The sequence below is a fragment of the Natrix helvetica genome (genome assembly GCF_964273705.1).
Source record: "Natrix helvetica genome assembly, chromosome: 7".
Taxonomy (NCBI): Eukaryota; Metazoa; Chordata; class Lepidosauria; order Squamata; family Natricidae; genus Natrix; species Natrix helvetica.
In genome coordinates this window covers 9310077-9330108 of record NC_138558.1, presented here as the reverse complement: position 1 = coordinate 9330108, position 20032 = coordinate 9310077, and the positions used below count along the sequence as shown (strand labels likewise).

The window sequence follows — 20032 nt, the reverse complement described above, 5'->3', positions numbered from 1 at the left end:
CATAGGTTTGCCATCATGGGCCTACACCCTTAATTGCCTCACTTAGCCACGGAGGACCTAGCCCAGAGGTGGGTTCCGGATCCCGTTGCAAACGGTACGCTGTGACGGGGCTGGGCGTCCACCACGTGCGCTGCGACGCTCCAGCTGCTCGGCGGAGCATTGCACATGCGCCGTACGCTGCATGCACATGCGCAAATGGCCCGGTAGGGTCAAATACCGGTAAGGAGAGCAGGTGGCCGGTGAGCCCTCCGCAGCACCGTACCAGAACAGTACCTGTTGCTCCCACCAGGCACCGGTACGCCCGTACCAGGACGTACCGGCTGTAACCCACCACTGTCCTAGCCCCAATTGTGGTTCTAAATTGAGAATTATCTATAAGGAAGACCTGTGTAAACTTTTATCGCAACAAGGACCTCTGACTCTCGTAACTGTTGCATCATAACAGCTCCCACTATAAACCAAAGTTTATTCTTGGGTTGTTAGAGAAAAATCTAAGGAACTTGGTCTGAATAAAATATGAAAGGAATCAAAAATAGTGGCTTCTCTTAGCTACTCTTGAACAAATAATTAAATTATGCAGGATAACACAGAGCTAACCAAGCCTTTGTCTCGGAAAAGCCGGCGTTTACGAGAACAGGAGCTCTGCGTTTCTTGCTTTTTACCTGTTAGGATGTTCCTTATGTTTTACATCCAGGTATTTCAAGGTGGCAATGAAAGATTGAGCCTGGAACCCCCGGGCTGTGCCAGCCACCACAGGGGTGTGGCAGATGGCGCTGTCGGTCCCAATGGTGACTATATTACTCCGTAGGGGAGTGCCCACGTGGCCGACTTTATCCACGGCTTTGGTCACGCAGCGTACGTGGAATCTCCGGCTGAAGTAAATGCTGTCCAGCACCTGAGAGGAAGAGGAGGAGGAACAGAGAGAGAGGGAGGAAGATGAAGGATGCGGAATGGGTCTGAATATCAGCCAGGCAATAGCCCTCAGGAATGTTTCCTGTTATGATTATCATACAATGGACCAAACATAATTTCTAATGTTGGATTTTCCACCTTACCAGAGGGGTCTTCCTTGTGGAGTACTGTGAAGCTGTTACCACGACAATTCCACTGCTCTGTACAGTAGAAGCCATTTTACGGCAATACAGTAGAAGCCATTTTAAGGCACAACAGGCTGTATTGTAGCAGAACACACGGGGGTGTTAGGGGTATCTTACCCCCCACAGTATTTGTTATATATGTATAGTCTTTTCGTTTGCTGACATTAAATGAATCACAGCCTTACGACCTTTTTTTTTTTGCTGAGGTCATTAAGTGAATCACCACAGTCATTCAGCAAACCCAGCTTTCCCCCACTGACTTTACTTGTCAAAAGCCAGCTGGGAAGTTCATAAATGGTGATGTCACCTTTGGGATGTTGCATAATATCTGCCTAATACTCCTTCTACTGCTTATTTTTCCACAACAACAACCCTGTGAGGTGAGTTGGATTGAGTGAGCGTGACTGGCCTAAGGGCACCCAACCAGCTTTCAGGCCTAAAGCGGGACTAGAATTCACAGTCTCCTGTGATTGGTTCAGACACCCAGTTGCCTTTCATGTCTAAGGGAGACTAGAACTTACAGTCTCCTGGTGATTGGCCCAAAGTCACCCAACCAGATTTCAGGCCTAAGGCAGGACTGGAACCCAGAGTCTCCTGTGATTGGCTCAGACACCCAGTTGCCTTTCATGTCTAACTTACTAGAACTTACAGTCTCCTGGCGATTGGCCCAGTCACCCAACCAGATTTCAGGGCTAAAGCGGGACTAGAACCCAGAGTCTCCTGGTGATTGGTCCAAAGTCATCCAGATGGCTTCAGGTCTAAGGAGGAACTAGAACTCCCAGTCTCCTACCAGTATTTGGCCCAAAATCACCCAGGCTTTCATGTCAAGGCGAATCTAGAACTCCCAGTCTCTTGGTTTCTAGCCTAGTACCTTATTCTCCAACTCTTTTCTTTATTCCAAGCAACATGCTGTAGGAAAGAGATGGTTGAGGTCTGACCTAATTTTTTTCTGCAGATTTTTCAAGAAGTGGCTGAGGCTATAATACACAAGGATCTGAGGCCTTGGGGAGCACCATAGTCCTGTCCAATTGGCCAGGCTTTGGTGGCAGGAGAACTGCACACCTGAAATGGCAGATGAACTCACTTCTCCTTTAAAGACGCAGAATACATAGAAAATGTTCTCACATACTATACTATACTAACACCTGAAGCATTGAAGACTTCTGTGGTCCAGCAATTGCATAATGAAAAGGTGGCCATGTATCCCCTCTCTAAGGCAGTGGTTCTCAACCTGTGGGTCCTTTGGGGGTCGAACGACCCTTTCACAGGGGTCGCCTAAGACCATCGGAAAATACATACTTTCAAAAAACATATGGAAAACATAAAATAATGTGATGGTTGGGGGTCACCACAACATGAGGAACTGTATTAAAGGGTCGCGGCATTAGGAAGATTGAGACCCACTGCTCTAACGGATGGGACCATTGTTTGGATACTCAAATATAAATGAATAAAGTAGGCATTTACGGAGGAGAGCATGCCTGGCCTAAAGTCATCCAGCCAGATTTCAGGCCCAAGGCGGGACTAGAACTCACAGTCTCCGGGGGTTTGGCTTGAAGTCAATTGTGTTTCTGCAAAGAGCAAGTCGGTTAATATGATAGACTAGATGGAGTTGCTGTTCTTTGTTTTTTTAAATCACTCTGTAATTGGATATTGGCAATGTGAAAGGGGCAAATGAAAGCAGAACCGGCCCAGGACAGCTTACAAAATAAAATAAACAGAAAAAGGAAAGTGGCAAAATAGATGCACAGGAAGGAAGTGGCATTGACGAAACTGACAAAAGAATTTGCAATTGTTTCAACGGTCTGCCCTTTGAGATTACTGATTAGAAAGGGAATGCAGAATTTCATTTCATTTCTTGATATTCGAGACATTCAAATTCACCGTATCATTCCTAATTTATTTGGTAGCATTTAAACATGCAGAATGTCATCGTAACCTCTATTCAGAAGTGGTTCAGGTCCAGCCAAACCCATGCCCCCTGATGGTACGGCTCAGCATGATTCTCTATACCAGAGGTGTCAAACTCAGTTTGCCGCATCAGGGTTGTGTTTGAGCTTGGGGGCCAAGTGGGCGAGGCAGGGATGGGTGTGGGCAGAAAGGGTGTGGCCAGCTCGATGTCCTGAGCCCTCTGTCAGCAAAATCGGAACCTCGGGGGGCTGTGCGAGGCCCTTCTGGGCTCCGTTTTCGGCTGCAACATCCTCCTGCAGCCCTCCGGTGCTGCGTTTTCACTGCCAGAGGGCTACAGGAGAATGTCACAGCCTAAAACGGAGCCTGGGAGGGCTGTGTGTGGACCTTCTGGCCTCCATTTTTGGCTGCAACATCCTCCTGCAGCCCTCCCATGCTCCGTTTTTCACTGCCAGAGGGCTGCAGGAGGCTGTCACAGCTGAAAACAGAGCCCTCCTGTGCTCCATTTTTGCTGGCAGAGGCACCACAGGCCGGTCATTCGCTGTCCAGCCCTGCGGGCCAGATCTAAGCCCTCCATGGGCCAGATGCGTCCAGCGGGCCTTGATTTTGACACTCCTGCTCTATACCTACCATGTGATTGACGCTGGTGAAGGGAGTATTGTCTGTAATGGTTTCAAAAGGTGATCTAGCTCCGTTTCCATCAGTGGGGGTAGCCACTTCCCAGCTGAACTGTATGGAGGACTGGTTGATCCCAGCCTCACTGCAGCGCTCCTTCATCAGCGAGTACTTGGGGAAGTGAGAATCGCAAGGAGTAACACAGACCAGCGGGTAGCCTGGAGAAGGCAACTTCTTAGCTCCTGTTGTGGTTTCTTCTTCAACGTGGTCGTACTCTGACAGCGTGACCACCTGCAGGGACAATGTATACACAGCAACAAAGATGATTAGGGTGTCAGGGTTCCAAGTAATAATACACCCATAGCAAACAGAACTCCGAAGCAAGCAGTTTCCTCCAAGAACAACTTTATTGGACATATCATATTGGCACAGACTGGTGAAAACCGACTCTAAGGGTTCCCGCAGTTTTCACCTAATTAAAAGTAAAAGTTTTCCCCCCTTTCCCAAACAATCCGTCACATGGTCCAATCAAGGTGCTGTCCGGTTGCTTGGAAACTTCACTCCTCCTTTCAGCCACCTGTGGGAATGTCCTTGGTTCTCAGGGGAAACTATTTTGTTTTGGCTACAAAACTCCAACTATCTCTATTGCCCCCTCCCTGTCCCTCAGCACTGTTGCGGCAACACCGAAACCTCCAAGATGGCCTCGGTCAGGCTAGCTTCAGAGTCAACATAGGGGAGGAAGTTTTAAAAACAGATAAAACAGAAGTTTTATCCCTGTTTCTGGCCACAACTGCCACCTAGCCAGCAAGGTTTTTCCCTTAACAAGGGGAAAAACTAGTTTCAAAGTTGGGTCCAGTAACTGTTTTACAAGATCACAACTTCTGAATGTAATTGCAGAGCTCAATCACATCATCATCATCATCATCATCATCATCATTATTATTAATTAGATTTCTAGACGGCCCCCTCTCCCCAAAGGGACTCGGGGCGGTGTACAGGTACAAATTAAAACCATACAATCAATAATACATGTAACTAAAATCGAATTAAATATACCCCTGTACACATTTATAAAAATTAAAAACTTAACCTTAAAAGCCAAATCACAAAATTTAAAAGTACAAACTGAGGTGGGAGAGCTGGAATTAGGCCAGGCCGGCTAGATGAAACAAGTGGGTTTTGAGTTTCTGGCGGAAGGAGCGGAGGTCCGTGGTCGTTCTAATGTCAGGGGGAAGGTCATTCCAGAGGGTCGGGCCCACCACAGAGAAGGCCCTTCCCCTGGGCGCCGCCCGCTGGCACTGCCTAGTGGACGGCACCCGGAGAAGTCCCTCTCTGTGTGAGCGAATCGGCCGAAGGGATGTGAGGGGCAGGATACGATCCCGCAAATAACTAGGTCCTGTGCTATGGAGCGCTTTGAAGATGATAATCAACACCTTCAACACATCATAACTTGAGGACTACCTGTAAAGGTGTTGCAGCCTAAGAACTTTAGAGAGCCCGTGCCCCATCAGGCCAGAAGCCCACCTAATCCAGCATTCTGTGTTACACTACAACCAACCAGGTATGCAGAGAGGCGGTATGCAGAGGTGGCGGCTGGACGGCTTCTTTGCCAGCCAGCCGTTTCCCAGCAGCGGTGGCCGGATGGGGGCCGCCAAAAACTCTGGTCAGCTTGCCTTCCAGACTGGTTCAGCTGCCGTGGAAGGGAAGCAACCAAAGAGGCGGCTGTGGGGGAGGAAGCGGGGAAACGGGGAGGACTAGCGAAGGGAGGGCGGGAGTAGATAGGGAAAAATCCTAAAATTTGTCCTACCTTTTTCTGTGGGCGTGGCTAGATGGGGGGGCATGTGACCGAGTAGGCGTGGGCGTGAGTGATGTTATATTGGCCACACCCATTCAGTCACATGCCTCCCCCCCACACCCCCACGGCCTAGCCCAGGGGTGTCCAAACTTGGGAACTTTAAGACTTGTGGACTTCAACTCCCAGGCTGGGGAATTCTGGGAGTTGAAGTCCACAAGTCTTAAAGTTCCCAAGTTTGGACACCCCTGGGCTAGCCGAACCTGTAGCAAAAAAATTTGAATCCCACCACTGGGCAGTACAAATAGAGAACAGTGACTCTCAACTTTGTCCATACTTCTTCTTCTTTTAAGTTTTCTTTTTTGCTTTCCATATACATTCACAAATATAAATTCTCATAAATACTATTAACATTTATCTGTTGATGTCTAGCATTTATTACAATCTGCTTTAAAATATATAAAAAAACCACAATTGGGATCGCCTTCTTGCCACCCCGCATCTCTGTCTTACTTTTGCAACAACCCTACTCCTTCCTTCTTTCTTCCCGACCTCCCTTCTCTACCTTCTTCTTTCCTCCTCTCCTTCCTCTTTTCTTCTTCCCCTCCCTCTCCCCCACTTCTCCTCTCTTCTTCTCCTTCCTGCCCTCTCTCCTACTCTTCTTAAAGTTGTCAAGATTGCGAAAGACTAGCGCAGGAGGCCTTGAGAGGCTTCCTTCCTTTTAGAAGATGTGAAGGATTATAATTCTCGGCCTTCTCAACCCCACCGCTGTCTGGGACCTCATTGGGAGAATTATGGTTCAATAATATCTGAAAGCCCACCTGTCCTCACTCCTGATTTAAGGTTTTAGAGATGATGAATTCAGATCGTCCTAAATTAATGCTGTGTAAAACAAACAGAATTAAACTATCTAACGCCAAGGACCCAAGTCCTAGTTTCCAGCCCATGGCCTGTACACCAGTGGTGTTTTATTTACAGATAATTTTTTTCTTGATTTACAGAGCAAAAATTATGACAAATCCTCACTAAAACCGCTGGAGGAAGCCCTATTTATCATCCACATGCACAGGCCGGCCTTTATTTATTTAATCTGGTGCCTTCAAATCAATCCCGGTGACTGCTTGGATGAGTCCCTGAAGTTTTCTTGGCAAGATTTTTCAAAAGTCGTTTGACATTGCCTCCTTCCCGGGCTGAGAGAGAAGGACTGGCCCAATGGATTTCATGGCTAAGGCAGAACTAGAACTCACAGTCTCCTGGTGATTGGCCCAGAGTCACCCAGCTGGCTTTCATGCCTAAGGCAGGACAGAGAGGGACTTCTCCAGGTGCCGTCCACCAGACAGTGCCGAGGGGCGGCGCCTAGGAGCAGAGCCTTCTCTGTGGCGGGCCCAGCCCTGTGGAATGACCTCCCTCCGGATATTAGGACTACCTCTGACCTCCGCTCCTTCCGTGTAAAGCTCAAGACCCACCTATTCCAAGTAGCTGGCCTGGCTCAACCATAGTTTGATGATATCGCTCCTGACGGGTTTTTAATTTTGTAATTTTATTTAGGGGATTTTAAATTGCGATTTTAATTGTTTCCATTCATCTGTCTACCTCCTCCTCGTATACGTATACGTCTATATTCTTGTGTATGTATTGTCCATATTTGTATTTTATGTGTTTTTTATTGTACGCCACCCCGAGTCCTTCGGGAGAGGGTGCGGCTAACAAATAAATTATTATTATTATTATTATTATTATTATTATTATTATTATTATTATTATTATTATTATTATTATTATTATTATTATTATTATTATTATTATAACTCACAGTCTCCTGGTGATTGGCCCAAAGTCACCCAATAGGCGTTCATGCCTAAGGCAGGACTAGAACTCACAGTCTCCTGGTGATTGGCCCAAAGTCACCCAGCTGGCTTTCATGCCTAAGGCAGGACTAGAACTCACAGTCTCCTGGTGGTTGGCCCAAAGTCACCCAGCTGGCTTTCATGCCTAAGGCAGGACTAGAACTCACAGTCTCCTGGTGATTGGCTCAGAGTCACCCACCTGGCTTTCATGCCTAAGGCAGGACTAGAACTCACAGTCTCCTGGTGATTGGCCCAAAGTCACCCAGCTGGCTTTCATGCCTAAGGCAGGACTAGAACTCACAGTCTCCTGGTGATTGGCCCAGAGTCACCCAGCTGGCTTTCATGCCTAAGGCAGGACTAGAACTCACAGTCTCCTGGTGATTGGCCCAAAGTCACTCAGTTGGCTTTCGTGCCTAAGGCAGGACTAGAACTCACAGTCTCTTGGTGATTGGCCCAGAGTCACCCAGCTGGCTTTCATGCCTAAGGCAGGACTAGAACTCACAGTCTCCTGGTGATTGGCTCAGAGTCACCCAGCTGGCTTTCATGCCTAAGGCAGGACTAGAACTCACAGTCTCCTGGTGATTGGCCCAGAGTCACCCAGCTGGCTTTCATGCCTAAGGCAGGACTAGAACTCACAGTCTCCTGGTGATTGGCTCAGAGTTACCCAACTGGCTTTCATGCCTAAGGCAGGACTAGAACTCACAGTCTCCTGGTGATTGGCCCAAAGTCACTCAGTTGGCTTTCGTGCCTAAGGCAGGACTAGAACTCACAGTCTCTTGGTGATTTGCTCAGAGTCACCCAGCTGGCTTTCATGCCTAAGGCAGGACTAGAACTCACAGTCTCCTGGTGATTGGCTCAGAGTCACCCAGCTGGCTTTCATGCCTAAGGCAGGACTAGAACTCACAGTCTCCTGGTGATTGGCCCAAAGTCACTCAGTTGGCTTTCGTGCCTAAGGCAGGACTAGAACTCACAGTCTCTTGGTGATTTGCTCAGAGTCACCCAGCTGGCTTTCATGCCTAAGGCAGGACTAGAACTCACAGTCTCCTGGTGATTGGCCCAGAGTCACCCAGCTGGCTTTCATGCCTAAGGCAGGACTAGAACTCACAGTCTCCTGGTGATTGGCCCAGAGTCACCCAGCTGGCTTTCATGCCTAAGGCAGGACTAGAACTCACAGTCTCCTGGTGATTGGCCCAGAGTCACCCAGCTGGCTTTCATGCCTAAGGCAGGACTAGAACTCACAGTCTCCTGGTGATTGGCCCAGAGTCACCCAGCTGGCTTTCATGCCTAAGGCAGGACTAGAGCTCACTGTCTGTTTTTGATTGGCCCAAAGTCAACAAGCTTGTTTCGTGCCTAATGCTAGAATTCACAGGCACCTGGTTTCGAGTCTGCTGCCATTGAGCATTACATCACACATCTCTCTATGCCAAAAAAAAAAAAAGCACCTTAGAATCAACCCTTAGCTCATCGTTTGAGTTAATGATTCTTACTATAGGTGGAGCTGGTAAAATGAGGCTTCCGGCTGCTTCTTGGTCCAAAATAGTCACGATTGTGGTGGTGAGGTCCCCCAAAACGGCTTCAATGGGATCATCTGGACCCAAGACCAGAGAAAAGGATTCGTGCCACTCCCGGTCTTCATTGGACATGATCTCCACCTTAAAGAAAACATGGTCCACACCTGCAGGGAAGAACAAGAATCTAAGCGAGTTTTCCTTTGACAGGACCTTAAATGCACCCATGGGGCAACTATTTATCTATCTGAGTGTTTGTCTGTCTATCCATCCATCCATTATCCATGCATCCATCCATGTACCCATCCATCCATGTACCCATCCATGTACCCATCCATCCATCCATCCATCCATCCATCCATCTACCTACCTACCTACCTACCTACCTATCATCCATCCATCATCTATCCATCTATCATCCATCCATCCATCCATCCATTATCCATCCATCCATCCATTATCTATCATCTATCTATCTATCTATCATCTATCTATCTATCTATCATCTATCTATCCATCCATCCCTGATATATTGGAAGACTGCTATCATATCCTTCTTTTCATTAATCTAGACATGCCCAGCTCCTGCAACCGTTCTTCATATGTTTTAGCCTCCAGTCCCCTAATCCTCTTTGTTGCTCTTCTCTGCACTCTTTCTAGAGCCTCAGCATCCTTTTTACACCGTGGTAACCAAAACTGGATGCCTTATTCCAAGTGTGGCCTTACCAAGGCCTTCTGAAGTGGTATTAACACTTCACATGATCTTGATTCTATCCCTCTGTTTAATGCAGCCATGTAGGGTTTTAAAGGTGACAACCAGCACTTTGAATTGGACCCGGAAGCAACTTGGCAACCTCTCCCGCAGGAGAGGTAACTCATATGCACACCTGGGCCTTCATAAAACCATGTGGACTGCAGCATAGTACACAAAATTATCTGCTACAACGTCCTACCTGTCAACGACCACTTCAGGTTCAACCACAATAATACTCGGGCAAACAATGGATACAAACTCAAGGTAAACTGATACAAACTCGATTGCAGAAAATTCAACTTCAGCAACAGAGTGGTCACTGCCTGGAATGCTCTACCTGACTCCGTTGTTACAGCCTCAAACCCCTCCATAGCTTCAACCTTAAACTGTCTACCGTGGACCTCACCCCATTCCTAAGAGGTCCTTAAAGGGGGCGTGAATAAGCGCACCAGCGTGCCTTCGGTCCCTGTCCTACTGTCCCCTTTTATTTGTTCTCATTTCCTTTGTTTATGTCCATGTTTATACTTATACCTGTTATCTTGTACGTGTTCGACAAACTAAATAAATAAAAATAAAAAATAAAATAAAACTGGGCCCTCCAGATAAAGAGCAGCCCCAAGAGCTGCGATGGCAAACCTTTTTGGCACCGAGTGCCAGAAAGGTTGCGCGGAAACCTTGCGCATATGCTTGTCAGCGCCGCGGTTTGGAAAAGCCAAACTTTTGGGTTCTAGCGCGTATAGACGCCCAACGATCACCTGGCTGTTGCGCATGCACAGGCCAGTTTTCGGCACTGCCGTGTGCATGAAGGGACCGCGCTCCGGAAAAGCCGAACTTCCGGGTTCTGGTGTACATTTGCACCCGATAATCAGCTGGCCAGCATGCTTTCGGCACACACTGGTTTTCGGCACTGATGTGCACGCGAAGGACAGCTGATCATCGCAGGGGCATGCGCGCAAGAAACCAGGAAGACGAACAGGCAAGGCCGCGCGTGCCAGGCGACATGGCTTCGCTTGCCACTTTGGGCACGCGTGCCATAGGTTTGCCATCACAGCCACATAGAGTCATTGAACTAGTCAAGGCAGGTGAGAATTAGGGTGTTAAAGGCATGTTCCCACTAAAATATTCCTCCTTAAACTTGCATTCTCCTGATAGATTCTAGGAATCCAAGATCCCAGAGTCCCACTCCATCTGAAGATGCTCGGCTGGGAAAGACTCCACAAATCCCTTGTGATAAAAGCAAACACAATTTTATCCCCACATCATCCTTTCTCCTTTAAAAAAAAAATAAAATACTACGCTACCTGACTGCCAGCCTGGCAGGTTTACTAACGGATGCCAGGCAAGGATTAATGGTGCCTGTCCGACGTTAATAAAAAAAACACCCCACGATCCAAATATATTGCTGGTGTGCCCGCAGGCGTGACTATTTTTGGGTTCTTCCTCGTGAGCACAGGGTTGCTGATCTTGCTGGATTTTGCATAGGACCTACCAAGATTGTGATGGGCAGGGGGTTCGCTAAACCAGTTGGCAAGACTCGCCCCTGGGAAAAACCCACAGGAGAACGGAAGTTGTAAGTAGCTGGAAAGCTGGAAGGAGAGGAACCCTGGAGGAAGGGAACCAAGGAACTAAGACAGGAGTCAGCAACCTGCGGCTCTGGAGCCACATTTGGCTCTTTTGTCCCTCTGCTGCGGCTCCCTGTTGCTGGTTGGCGCCACGATTTTGAGAGGAGCTTCTGTTTTTTGGGGTGGGTGGGTGGGAAGCACGGCGTGCTAGGAGGAGATTCTATAGCAAGGGGTGCATTTTACAGTCGGATCCACAATTGATAGGGCAGGTAGAGGAGAAATGACACCACTCTAGGAAGTTTGGTGGTGGAGGAACTGGACTTCCGGTCGGCTCTAGAATTGCTTGGGGTGCTCCCGGTTAGGACTTTTGTGGCTCTTTGAGTGTTTAAGGTTGCCGACCTCTGAACTAAGAAACAGGTACTAAGGGGCCTGCATGGATAAATGGCTCAGTGACTAAGACGCTGAACTTGTCGATCAGCAAGGTCGGCAATTCAGCGGTTCGAATCCCTAGCGCCGCGTAATGGAGTGAGGTCCCGTTACTTCTCCCAGACATCTCCGTGGTCATGTGGCCGGCATGACTAAACACTGAAGGCGCACGGAACGCTGTTACCTTCCCACAAAGGTGGCTCCTATTTTTCTACTTGCATTTTTTACGTGCTTTCGAACTGCTAGGCTGGCAGAAGCTGGGACAAGTCACGGGAGCTCACTCCGTTACGCGGCGCTAGGGATTCGAATCACTGAACTGCCGACCTTTCTGATCGACAAGCTCAGGTAGAAAAGACGGGTTTAAATTTTGCAGGGATCTATTAGGAGTCTTAAAGGAACTTTGGGGTTTCTTCTATTTGTGGTAAAGACTTAGTGAAGTCCCACTAAGTGAGAGGTCAGCGTCCCATTAATTTTTTTCATAGAAATGAATAAGAATTTACTGAGCCTTCCCTTCTGTTCTTGCTCCCGTGCATTCTGCAGGGATTTTAGGAAAGATGTGGAAAGCCAAACCTTTGGGCCAAGGAAACAGATGGGGAAGATTTAGAAGCCGCGAGATTGCTAAGGTCTTAAGAGCAGAAGGGAGAAGGATTAGCTTCACTTATTGGCAAAAAGCAATCGGCTAAATTTCTGTGCCTTTGCTTAAAAGGACAGAAGGATTTTTTAATTCTCTTTCTGGACATAGGAGCTTGCTTGTTGCATCTACAGATCCACCAGGGGGCGCACAAGGGATAACCACAACAGGCAAACCAAGGTCTTTAAGGACGTCCGTTACAGGTAGTCCTCAACTTACAACCATTCGTTTAGTGTCCGTTCAAAGTTACAAGAGCGCTGAAAAAAAAGTAACCGACAACTGTTTTTCGCATGGATGACTGTCACGCCATCGCCCGTGGTCAGGTGATCAAAATTCGGTTGCCTGGGCAACTGTCATGTATTTATGACGGTTGCAAAGTCCCCAACATCATGTCATCGTTTGTAAACTTCGCAGCTGGCTTCTGACAAGCAAAGCCAACCCCCCGCGGGGAGGGGGGGGAGAGACTGAGACAGATTTGCTTAACAACCACAACGACTTACTTAACAACTGCACTTTGCTTAGTGACAAGGCAAAAAGATTCTAAAATGAGGCACGACTCACTGAACACCCGCCTTGCTTAGCAACGGAAATCTGGGGGCTCCTTATTGGTTACAAGTTGAGGACTTTCCTGCATTACAAATCTGACAAAGTCCAACTCATTCTCTCTCTCTGTGTGTGTGTGTGTGTATTGTGTATTTATCCCAATCCTGTATTAGAGGGAGACCCCCTTGTGAAGTACTGCAAAGTTGTTACCATGGCAATTCCACTGTGCTGTACAGTGGAAGCCATTTTAAGGCACAACAGGCTGTATCTTAACAGAACTTGAATCCAAAATGCACACTCTCGCTGTCAAAAGTACTGTAACACTATAGGTATAATTCTGTCCTTTTCATTTCAGCGGCCCAGGCGTTCCAGAGTTATGCTGGAACACACACACATGGACACACACACACACACAGATTATCCCCCACAGTATTTGTTTCCAGAGAGTAAGTCATCTGTGTACCAAGTTTGGTTGAGGCGTTCCAGAGTTATGCTGGAACACACACACACACACACAGCCATTTTTATATATATAGAAGAAGATATATTTACCAGGGCTAAACTTGAGAATTCGGCTCTTTGGGTAATAATCGATTCCAGATTGAGCGGAGCCATCCCGGGTGCTGCAGCGAACTTTCGAAGTCCTGTTTTGGTCTCCTGTCCGGATCACTTTGACATTTAAGAAGCCAATGCCTTCCGGTCCAGGGGGTTCACGGACCTGGTACCCAGCTTCTTCAAACTCGATGGTGGGAGCTGGAATGACGGAGGAAGCCGATGGATAAAAAGGCCTTGGATCAGGTTTCAGACATCAAGAACATTTTAACTCAAGGGTCCCTAATCCACGGGCAGTAGCCCATTTGAAACCAGGCCGCAGAAGCAGCGTGCAAATGTGTGCAGCTCCACTTGCGCGAGGGCAGGGACACACTTGCATGCTGTTTGCACAAAGGGAGCTGCGCGTGCTTGCACACTCAACCGCTGGGTATGCAGAACCATCCCCTCTCCCCCTCCCACTATGGGTCCACAAAGTTTAACTAGTTCAACTCATCTTGCGGTCCAACAACAAGACGATATCTGTAATAGATTTTTTTTTTTCGTGCCAATTATCAAGGCCAAGAAACAAAGCACTACCCTAAACTTCTGAGACTTCTTGCTTCATCAGAAACCTTTCAAAGACTCTCAACTAAAATTTAACAGACTCTAAGACCAACTAAGGACCAGTTTATTGACTAATCCTTTTCCCGATTATTATTATTATTTTACTCAAGAGTGGCTCAAGATTATCGGAGATGTTTTAAAAATAAAACAGTTAAGCACAGACATGACAAAGGCTAGCGCAGGTATGGAGAAAGTTAGCTGAGCAATGGTACAGAGTGACAAGAGATTCAAGATAGGAGGAAAAAACAGTGTTCTTTAGGTAACGTTAACAACAATCTATTCAGTTATGGAATTTGAATGAATGAATGAATGAATGAGCTGAAAGAGACCTTGGAGGTCTTGTAGTCCAGCTCCCTGCTCACGCAGGAGGTGATATTTCAGATACTAAGCGACGGTCTGGACTAATCTGTGTGTTTTTCAGCTCATCTTCCTTTGTACCATCACTATTCTATCACTATTGTTGTATGTACACTGAGAGCTTATGCACCAGAGACAAATTCCTTGTGTGTATAAATCACACTTGGCCAATAAAGAATTCTAATTCCCATTCCAATTCTACTAGAACATAAGGAAGGAAGTCATATCTGCACAATTGGGATTTGATGTTTCATGTAGGCAAATGCGTAGAATTGAAAAACATTCCCAAAAACAAATAACTTCCGGTACTGTTCTCAAGAAAATTTGCATCATTGTGCCCAAGCAGCAATAGCACTTAGACTTATATACCGCTTTACAATGCTTTACAGCCCTCTCTAAGCGGTTTAGAGAGTCGGCCTTTGGCCCCCAACAATCTGGGTCCTCATCTGACCCACCTCGGAAGGAGGGAAGGCTGAGACAACCTTGAGCCAGTCAAGGATCGAACTGCTGGTGGTTGGCAGAACTAGCCTGCAATACTGCAATCTAACCACTATGCCACCATGGCTCCTAAGTGACTCTATAGATAACAGCAATAGCAATTAGATTTATATACTGCTTCAGTGCTTTTACAGCCCTCTCTAAATGGTTTACAGAGTCAGCCTCTTGCCCCCAACAATCTGGGTCCACATTTTACCCACCTCAGAAGGATGGAAGGCTGAGTCAACCTTGACCCTGGTGAGATTCGAATTGCCGAACTGCAGCTAGCAGTCAGCAGAAGTAGCCTGCAGTATTGCACTCTAACCACTGCGCCACCTCGGCTCATAATAATCAGCCGATTGCAATAAATAAATACATATATGAATATAAGCCCATCCTTCTTACCATCTTCGTCGTTGGAGATAACTACAGTAGCCATGTTGCTTTTCCCAACGGTAGCCCCACTCCAGTGGTTGCCTTGGGGTTCACTCAGATATACCCGGAATCTCTCCTCCGGCTCAAAGGCAGAGTCATCGTTTATAATGATAGTGCAGTTCTTTACCTAAAATCAAGGATATCACAGTAAGGATTGGGAGGCAAGCTGCGGAATTCATTAATTTATAAAGCAAGACTCAGATACAAACTTCATTGCTTGTATCCTTACGATTTATATTGATATTGATTGTTTCCTGATTGCTTCGTTATTATCCTATGGTAAGTGTTGTATCTTATGATTCTCGATGAATGTATTTTTAATGTACACTGAGAGCACATGCACCAAAGACAAATTCATTGTGTGTCCAATCACACTTGGCCAATAAAGAATTTTATGCTCATTCTATTCTATGCTATGTTATGCTATGCAGTTCTCATTCTATTCTATGCTATGCTATGCTCATTCTATGCTATGCTCTATGCTCATTCTATGCTATGCTATGCTATGCTATGCTATGCTTATTCTATTCTATTCTATTCTATTCTATTCCATTCTATGCTATGCTATGCCATTCTCATTCTATTCTATATACAGGTAGTCCTCAAGTTACAATCACAATTGAGCCCAAAATTTATGTTGGTAAGTGAGAAATTTGTTTTGCCCCATTTTACACCTTGTCATGTTTGTTAACTGAATCACCGCAGCTGTTAAATTAGTAACATGGTTGTTAACTGAATCTGTCCTTGACTTACAACCACAATTGAGACCAAAATTTCTGCTGTTAAATAAAGTATTTCTTAAGTGAGTTTTGCCCCATTTTATGACTTTTCTTGACTGAATTGTTAACTGAGTTCCTAGAGACGATAAATTAATAACCCGGTTGTTAAGTGAATCTGACTTCCCCACTGACTTTGCTTGTCAGAAGGTCGCAAAAGGGGATCACAGGACCCCGGGACACTGCAACCGTCATAAATACGAGTCAGTTGCCAAGCATTCGAATATAAAGCGTGTGACCATGGGGATGCTGCAACAGTTGTAAGTGTGAAAAATGGTCATGTCGCTTTTTTCAAAGTTGTAACTCTGAATGGTCACTAAATCAGTCGAGGGCTACTTGTATATCTGACTAAAGTTCCTTCCATTTTTGAGGTAGGAAACATAGACCCTAAAACACAATTCACAGGATAAAACTGCAAATAAATCTTCCAATCATCTACTGCCAAACCAGGGGTGGGCTTCAAAAATTTTAACAAGGGGTTCTCTGCCCAGTTGCTGGGTGAGCGTGGCCATGGTGGGCGTGGCCTAGTTAGCCTCCTGCACCACTGCCGGAGTGTGCATGTGTATTTTTCCCCTCCCCTGGCTCCGGAGGTTTTCTGTGAGCCTCCGGGAGGGCGAAAACAGCCTCTTCAGGCTCCGGAGGCCCTCTGGAGGCTGGAAACGGGCCCGAACTTCCGGCAGGCCCGTTTTAACCCCTCCCTGAGCTTCTGCACTTACCTGCATCCAAAATGGGCCGCGTGGGAACTCCTGAGAGGGGAGGGCGGGGCCAGCCAAGAGTGGGATTTGGGGGGTTCTCCAAACTGCATAGAATCTTAGCTACAAGTTTTCCCGAACCCCTGCGATCCCCCAGCAGCCCACCCCTGCGGGCCCAAACCATTCACCCCACAAGAGAAGTAACCCCCAGCTCTGCCAATGTATATGACACAACCCTGCCTACCTTCACAAATTGTGCCTCAGCCCCCCCCCCACCCCCAGTCCATCTGTCTCAGAGCAAGAAAATGAAATGCGTTTCAGTTGAGTCATAACCCACAACGTTCTGGCAGTCTTTCCATTTTGCATGTTTCTTCGTTCAGGAAGGAAAAAAATATATATATTACAAGTGTGACCTGACAGATTGCAGTAGTTTTGAAACGGGGCCAAGGGTTGATGGATTTCTCTCTCTCTCCGTCATGTTAAGTCCCTGTATTCACTCACCTTCTCCCCTTTCAAAAATGTGATGCGCGACTCTTCGGCGTTTCTCCTTTCCTCAAAATCCTCCATCACTCTTGCGGTCTGACTCTCTGTATGGCACCGGACTGAAGATTCGTAGCTTAAGTCTCCCGTACGGATAACGGGAACATGTAGGACGCGGTTCTTCTCTTTCACGGAGTAGACATCTTTACTGAACTTCATGTTTGGAACTGTAAAGGGGGTGGAGGAAGGAGACAAGAAGAAAGGCAGAGAAGGGGAAAGAGAAAGGGGGGAGGAGAAAGAAGAAGGAGGTGATGGAGGGGAAGGAGGAGGATATGCTGTTGGGGGTAAGACACCCCTAACACCCCTCAGGGTATGTGTTCTGTTAAGATACAGCCTGTTGTGCCTTAAAAACAGCTTCTACCGTACTGCCTTAAAATAGCTTCTACTGTACAACACAATGGAATTGCCGTGGTAACGGCTTCACAGTACTCCACAAGGGAGCTCCCTTTGGTAAGGGGGAAATCCGACATTAGTAATTTCGGCGACATTAGTAATTCATGGAAGGAGGATTGAGATAAATAAATACCCGGGCCGTGCCGAGTTATTAGCCAGTTAAGCATAAAAGCAGCCCTGGTGAACCAGGTGTGTCTGAGTTTTCCACTGGCATTCGTTTGGGATTTGCTCATCTACTTACCATCCTGGAAGGTGTCATTAATGGCCACCACTGCTTGGAAAGGACTGGCCAGCTCTGCTCCTTGAGGGGAACTCAAATAGACCACAAAGGTCTCCACCCCTTCAATCACTGGGGACTGTGCGTCGTCCAGAATAGTCAAGGTGCAATACTAATGGGAGGAGGGGGAGGGGGGGATAAGAGAAATAAAACAGCCAATTCTGTAAACATATGTAGGAAGTTGGCACCCACCCCTCTCCTAGAAGAATGAAATATCCTAGGAAATTTTAGAAAGGCAGAATATTTCCCTTAAGAAGAAAAGTAGAAACTCAAGAGAGGCAGAAACTCAGCTGCCCCCTCCTTTGTCTCTGGGCCATTAGGGGCCTGGGCCAGTCTGTTCTACATAACGAAGGTAGGGTTAGCCTTCTACCCATCTCACCACAGGGCACCTGGGAAGAAGCAATGCTCAACCAAAACACAGCCTAGAGAGTTGCCCCTGCATGGCCCCATGGGAATCTGACAACCAATCGGAATACAAGCCCCCAAGATCAAAGGCCAGAGAGGGCATAAAACCAGGGACTTTCAGCATCTTGCTCTTTTTTTCTTCTTCACCCAACATCTGGAAGCATTCCCTTTTTCCCCCAGGACCTCAAACCATGTGGTCCTCTCCACCATTAAAAACCATCTTTCCAAGCAGCCTCCATGTTTCCAGTGTTATTTTCCCCACATGAACCCAGAAGGACATTTCTTCCAATGCTTATATATGACATTTCTTCAATTTATACTGTATAGCCTGGTTTTGTTCTGTACAACTCAAGGCGGCGTACATGACTTTCATCTTCTATTTCTGCAAAACAACAGCCCTGTGAGGTGGGTTGGACTGAGAGAGAGAGAGAGTCATCTACCCTGCTTCCTTGTCTAAGGGAGGATGAGAACTCAGGATGACTATTTTCAATCTACCACTACACCAAACTGGCTCTCCATAATGTACTCAGACCCTAGTAGTTTTATAATAGAATAACAGAGTTGGAAGGGACCTAGAAGGTCTTCTAGTCCAATGCCCTGCTCAGGCAGGTGGCGCAGTGGTTAGAGTGCAGTACTGCAGGCTACTTCTGCTGACTGCCTGCAATTGGGCAGTTCAAATCTCACCAGGCTCAAGGTTGACTCAGCCTTCCATCCTTCCGGGGTGGGTAAAAGGAGGACCCAGATTGTTGGGGGCCAGAAGCTGACTCTGTAAACCGCTTAGAGAGGGCTGGAAGCGGTATACAAGTCTAAGCGCTATTGCTATACCATTTCAGACAAATGGTTGTCCAATCTCTTCTCAAAAACCTCCCGTGTTGGAGTACCCACAACTTCTGGGGGTCTCTTTAAGTCTGTAGCTCCTGGATTTGTGGCTGGTTTCCCATCCAGGGTCCAACCCTGCCTAATTTTCAGATCCTCCAATGCCACCCAGATGCCACCAACTCTAATGGCCCTACCTATTTTCTTTTTTAAAAAGCCTACCTCCTCTGTATAAACATATGTGAAAGGCAGTGAGGAAGAGAGGAAGAAAAGAGAAAGCCTTTTCAGAATATAGCAGCTGAATTTTGATGACCCTGCAATGGTCATGTAGGAAGTTGGCACCCACCCCTCTCCTAGGAAAATGAGATATTTTAGTAGATATTAAAAGGGCAGAATATTTCCCCTAAAAGGGAGGCAGAAACTCCCCCTTCCACCTTTGTCAATGGGCCATTAAGGCCTGAGCCAGTCTATTCTACATGACAAAGCTCTACCTCCTTCAGGCAGAGCCATAAGGAATCTCAAAGCCCTTTCATTACATCATCACCCAGCAAGAGTCAACCAAGCTTGGGATTCAGGACAGCCTCCACGTGGCCCCATGGGAGTCTGACAACCAATCAGAACACAAGCTCAAATTCAAAAGTCTAGAAAAGGCATAAATCTCTCTTTCACCCAGGTGCCTTTTTCCCCAGGACTTCAAACCCATGTGGTCCTTGTCCACCATTAAACCATCTTTCCACTCAGTCTCCATGTTTCCAGTGTCTTTCTTCCCACTCAGAACTGAACCCAGGTGGACATTTCTTCCAACTGTCATAAGCGTGAAAAGCAGTCATAAAGCCCTTTTTTTCAATGCCGTTATAACTTTGAATGGTCACTAAACGAATCGCTGTACGTAGAGGATCTGCCTGCATCTTAGTTTTATGAACAGGTGTCCTCTTTCATTTATACATCCCTGCTTTCCTCAGAGGATGAAGGAACAGCCAACTGCGCTAGATCTTGTTTTTCTCAGCCGTGGCAACTTTGAGGAGT

At 46.9% G+C, this 20032-nt stretch overlaps 1 protein-coding gene across 1 annotated transcript in view; it reads right to left on the bottom strand.

The window, feature by feature from the left end:
* Window positions 1-20032, bottom strand: part of FRAS1 (Fraser extracellular matrix complex subunit 1) — a gene marked incomplete at its 5' end in the record, with an annotated part of 344413 nt that overhangs the window by 29753 nt on the left and 294628 nt on the right. The window contains 7 exons of the mRNA XM_081960316.1: window positions 663-895; window positions 3636-3911; window positions 8747-8934; window positions 13236-13436; window positions 15078-15234; window positions 17077-17282; window positions 17750-17897. Coding sequence (XP_081816442.1) covers window positions 663-895; window positions 3636-3911; window positions 8747-8934; window positions 13236-13436; window positions 15078-15234; window positions 17077-17282; window positions 17750-17897 — 1409 coding nt within the window. The remainder of the gene's footprint in view (window positions 1-662; window positions 896-3635; window positions 3912-8746; window positions 8935-13235; window positions 13437-15077; window positions 15235-17076; window positions 17283-17749; window positions 17898-20032) is intronic.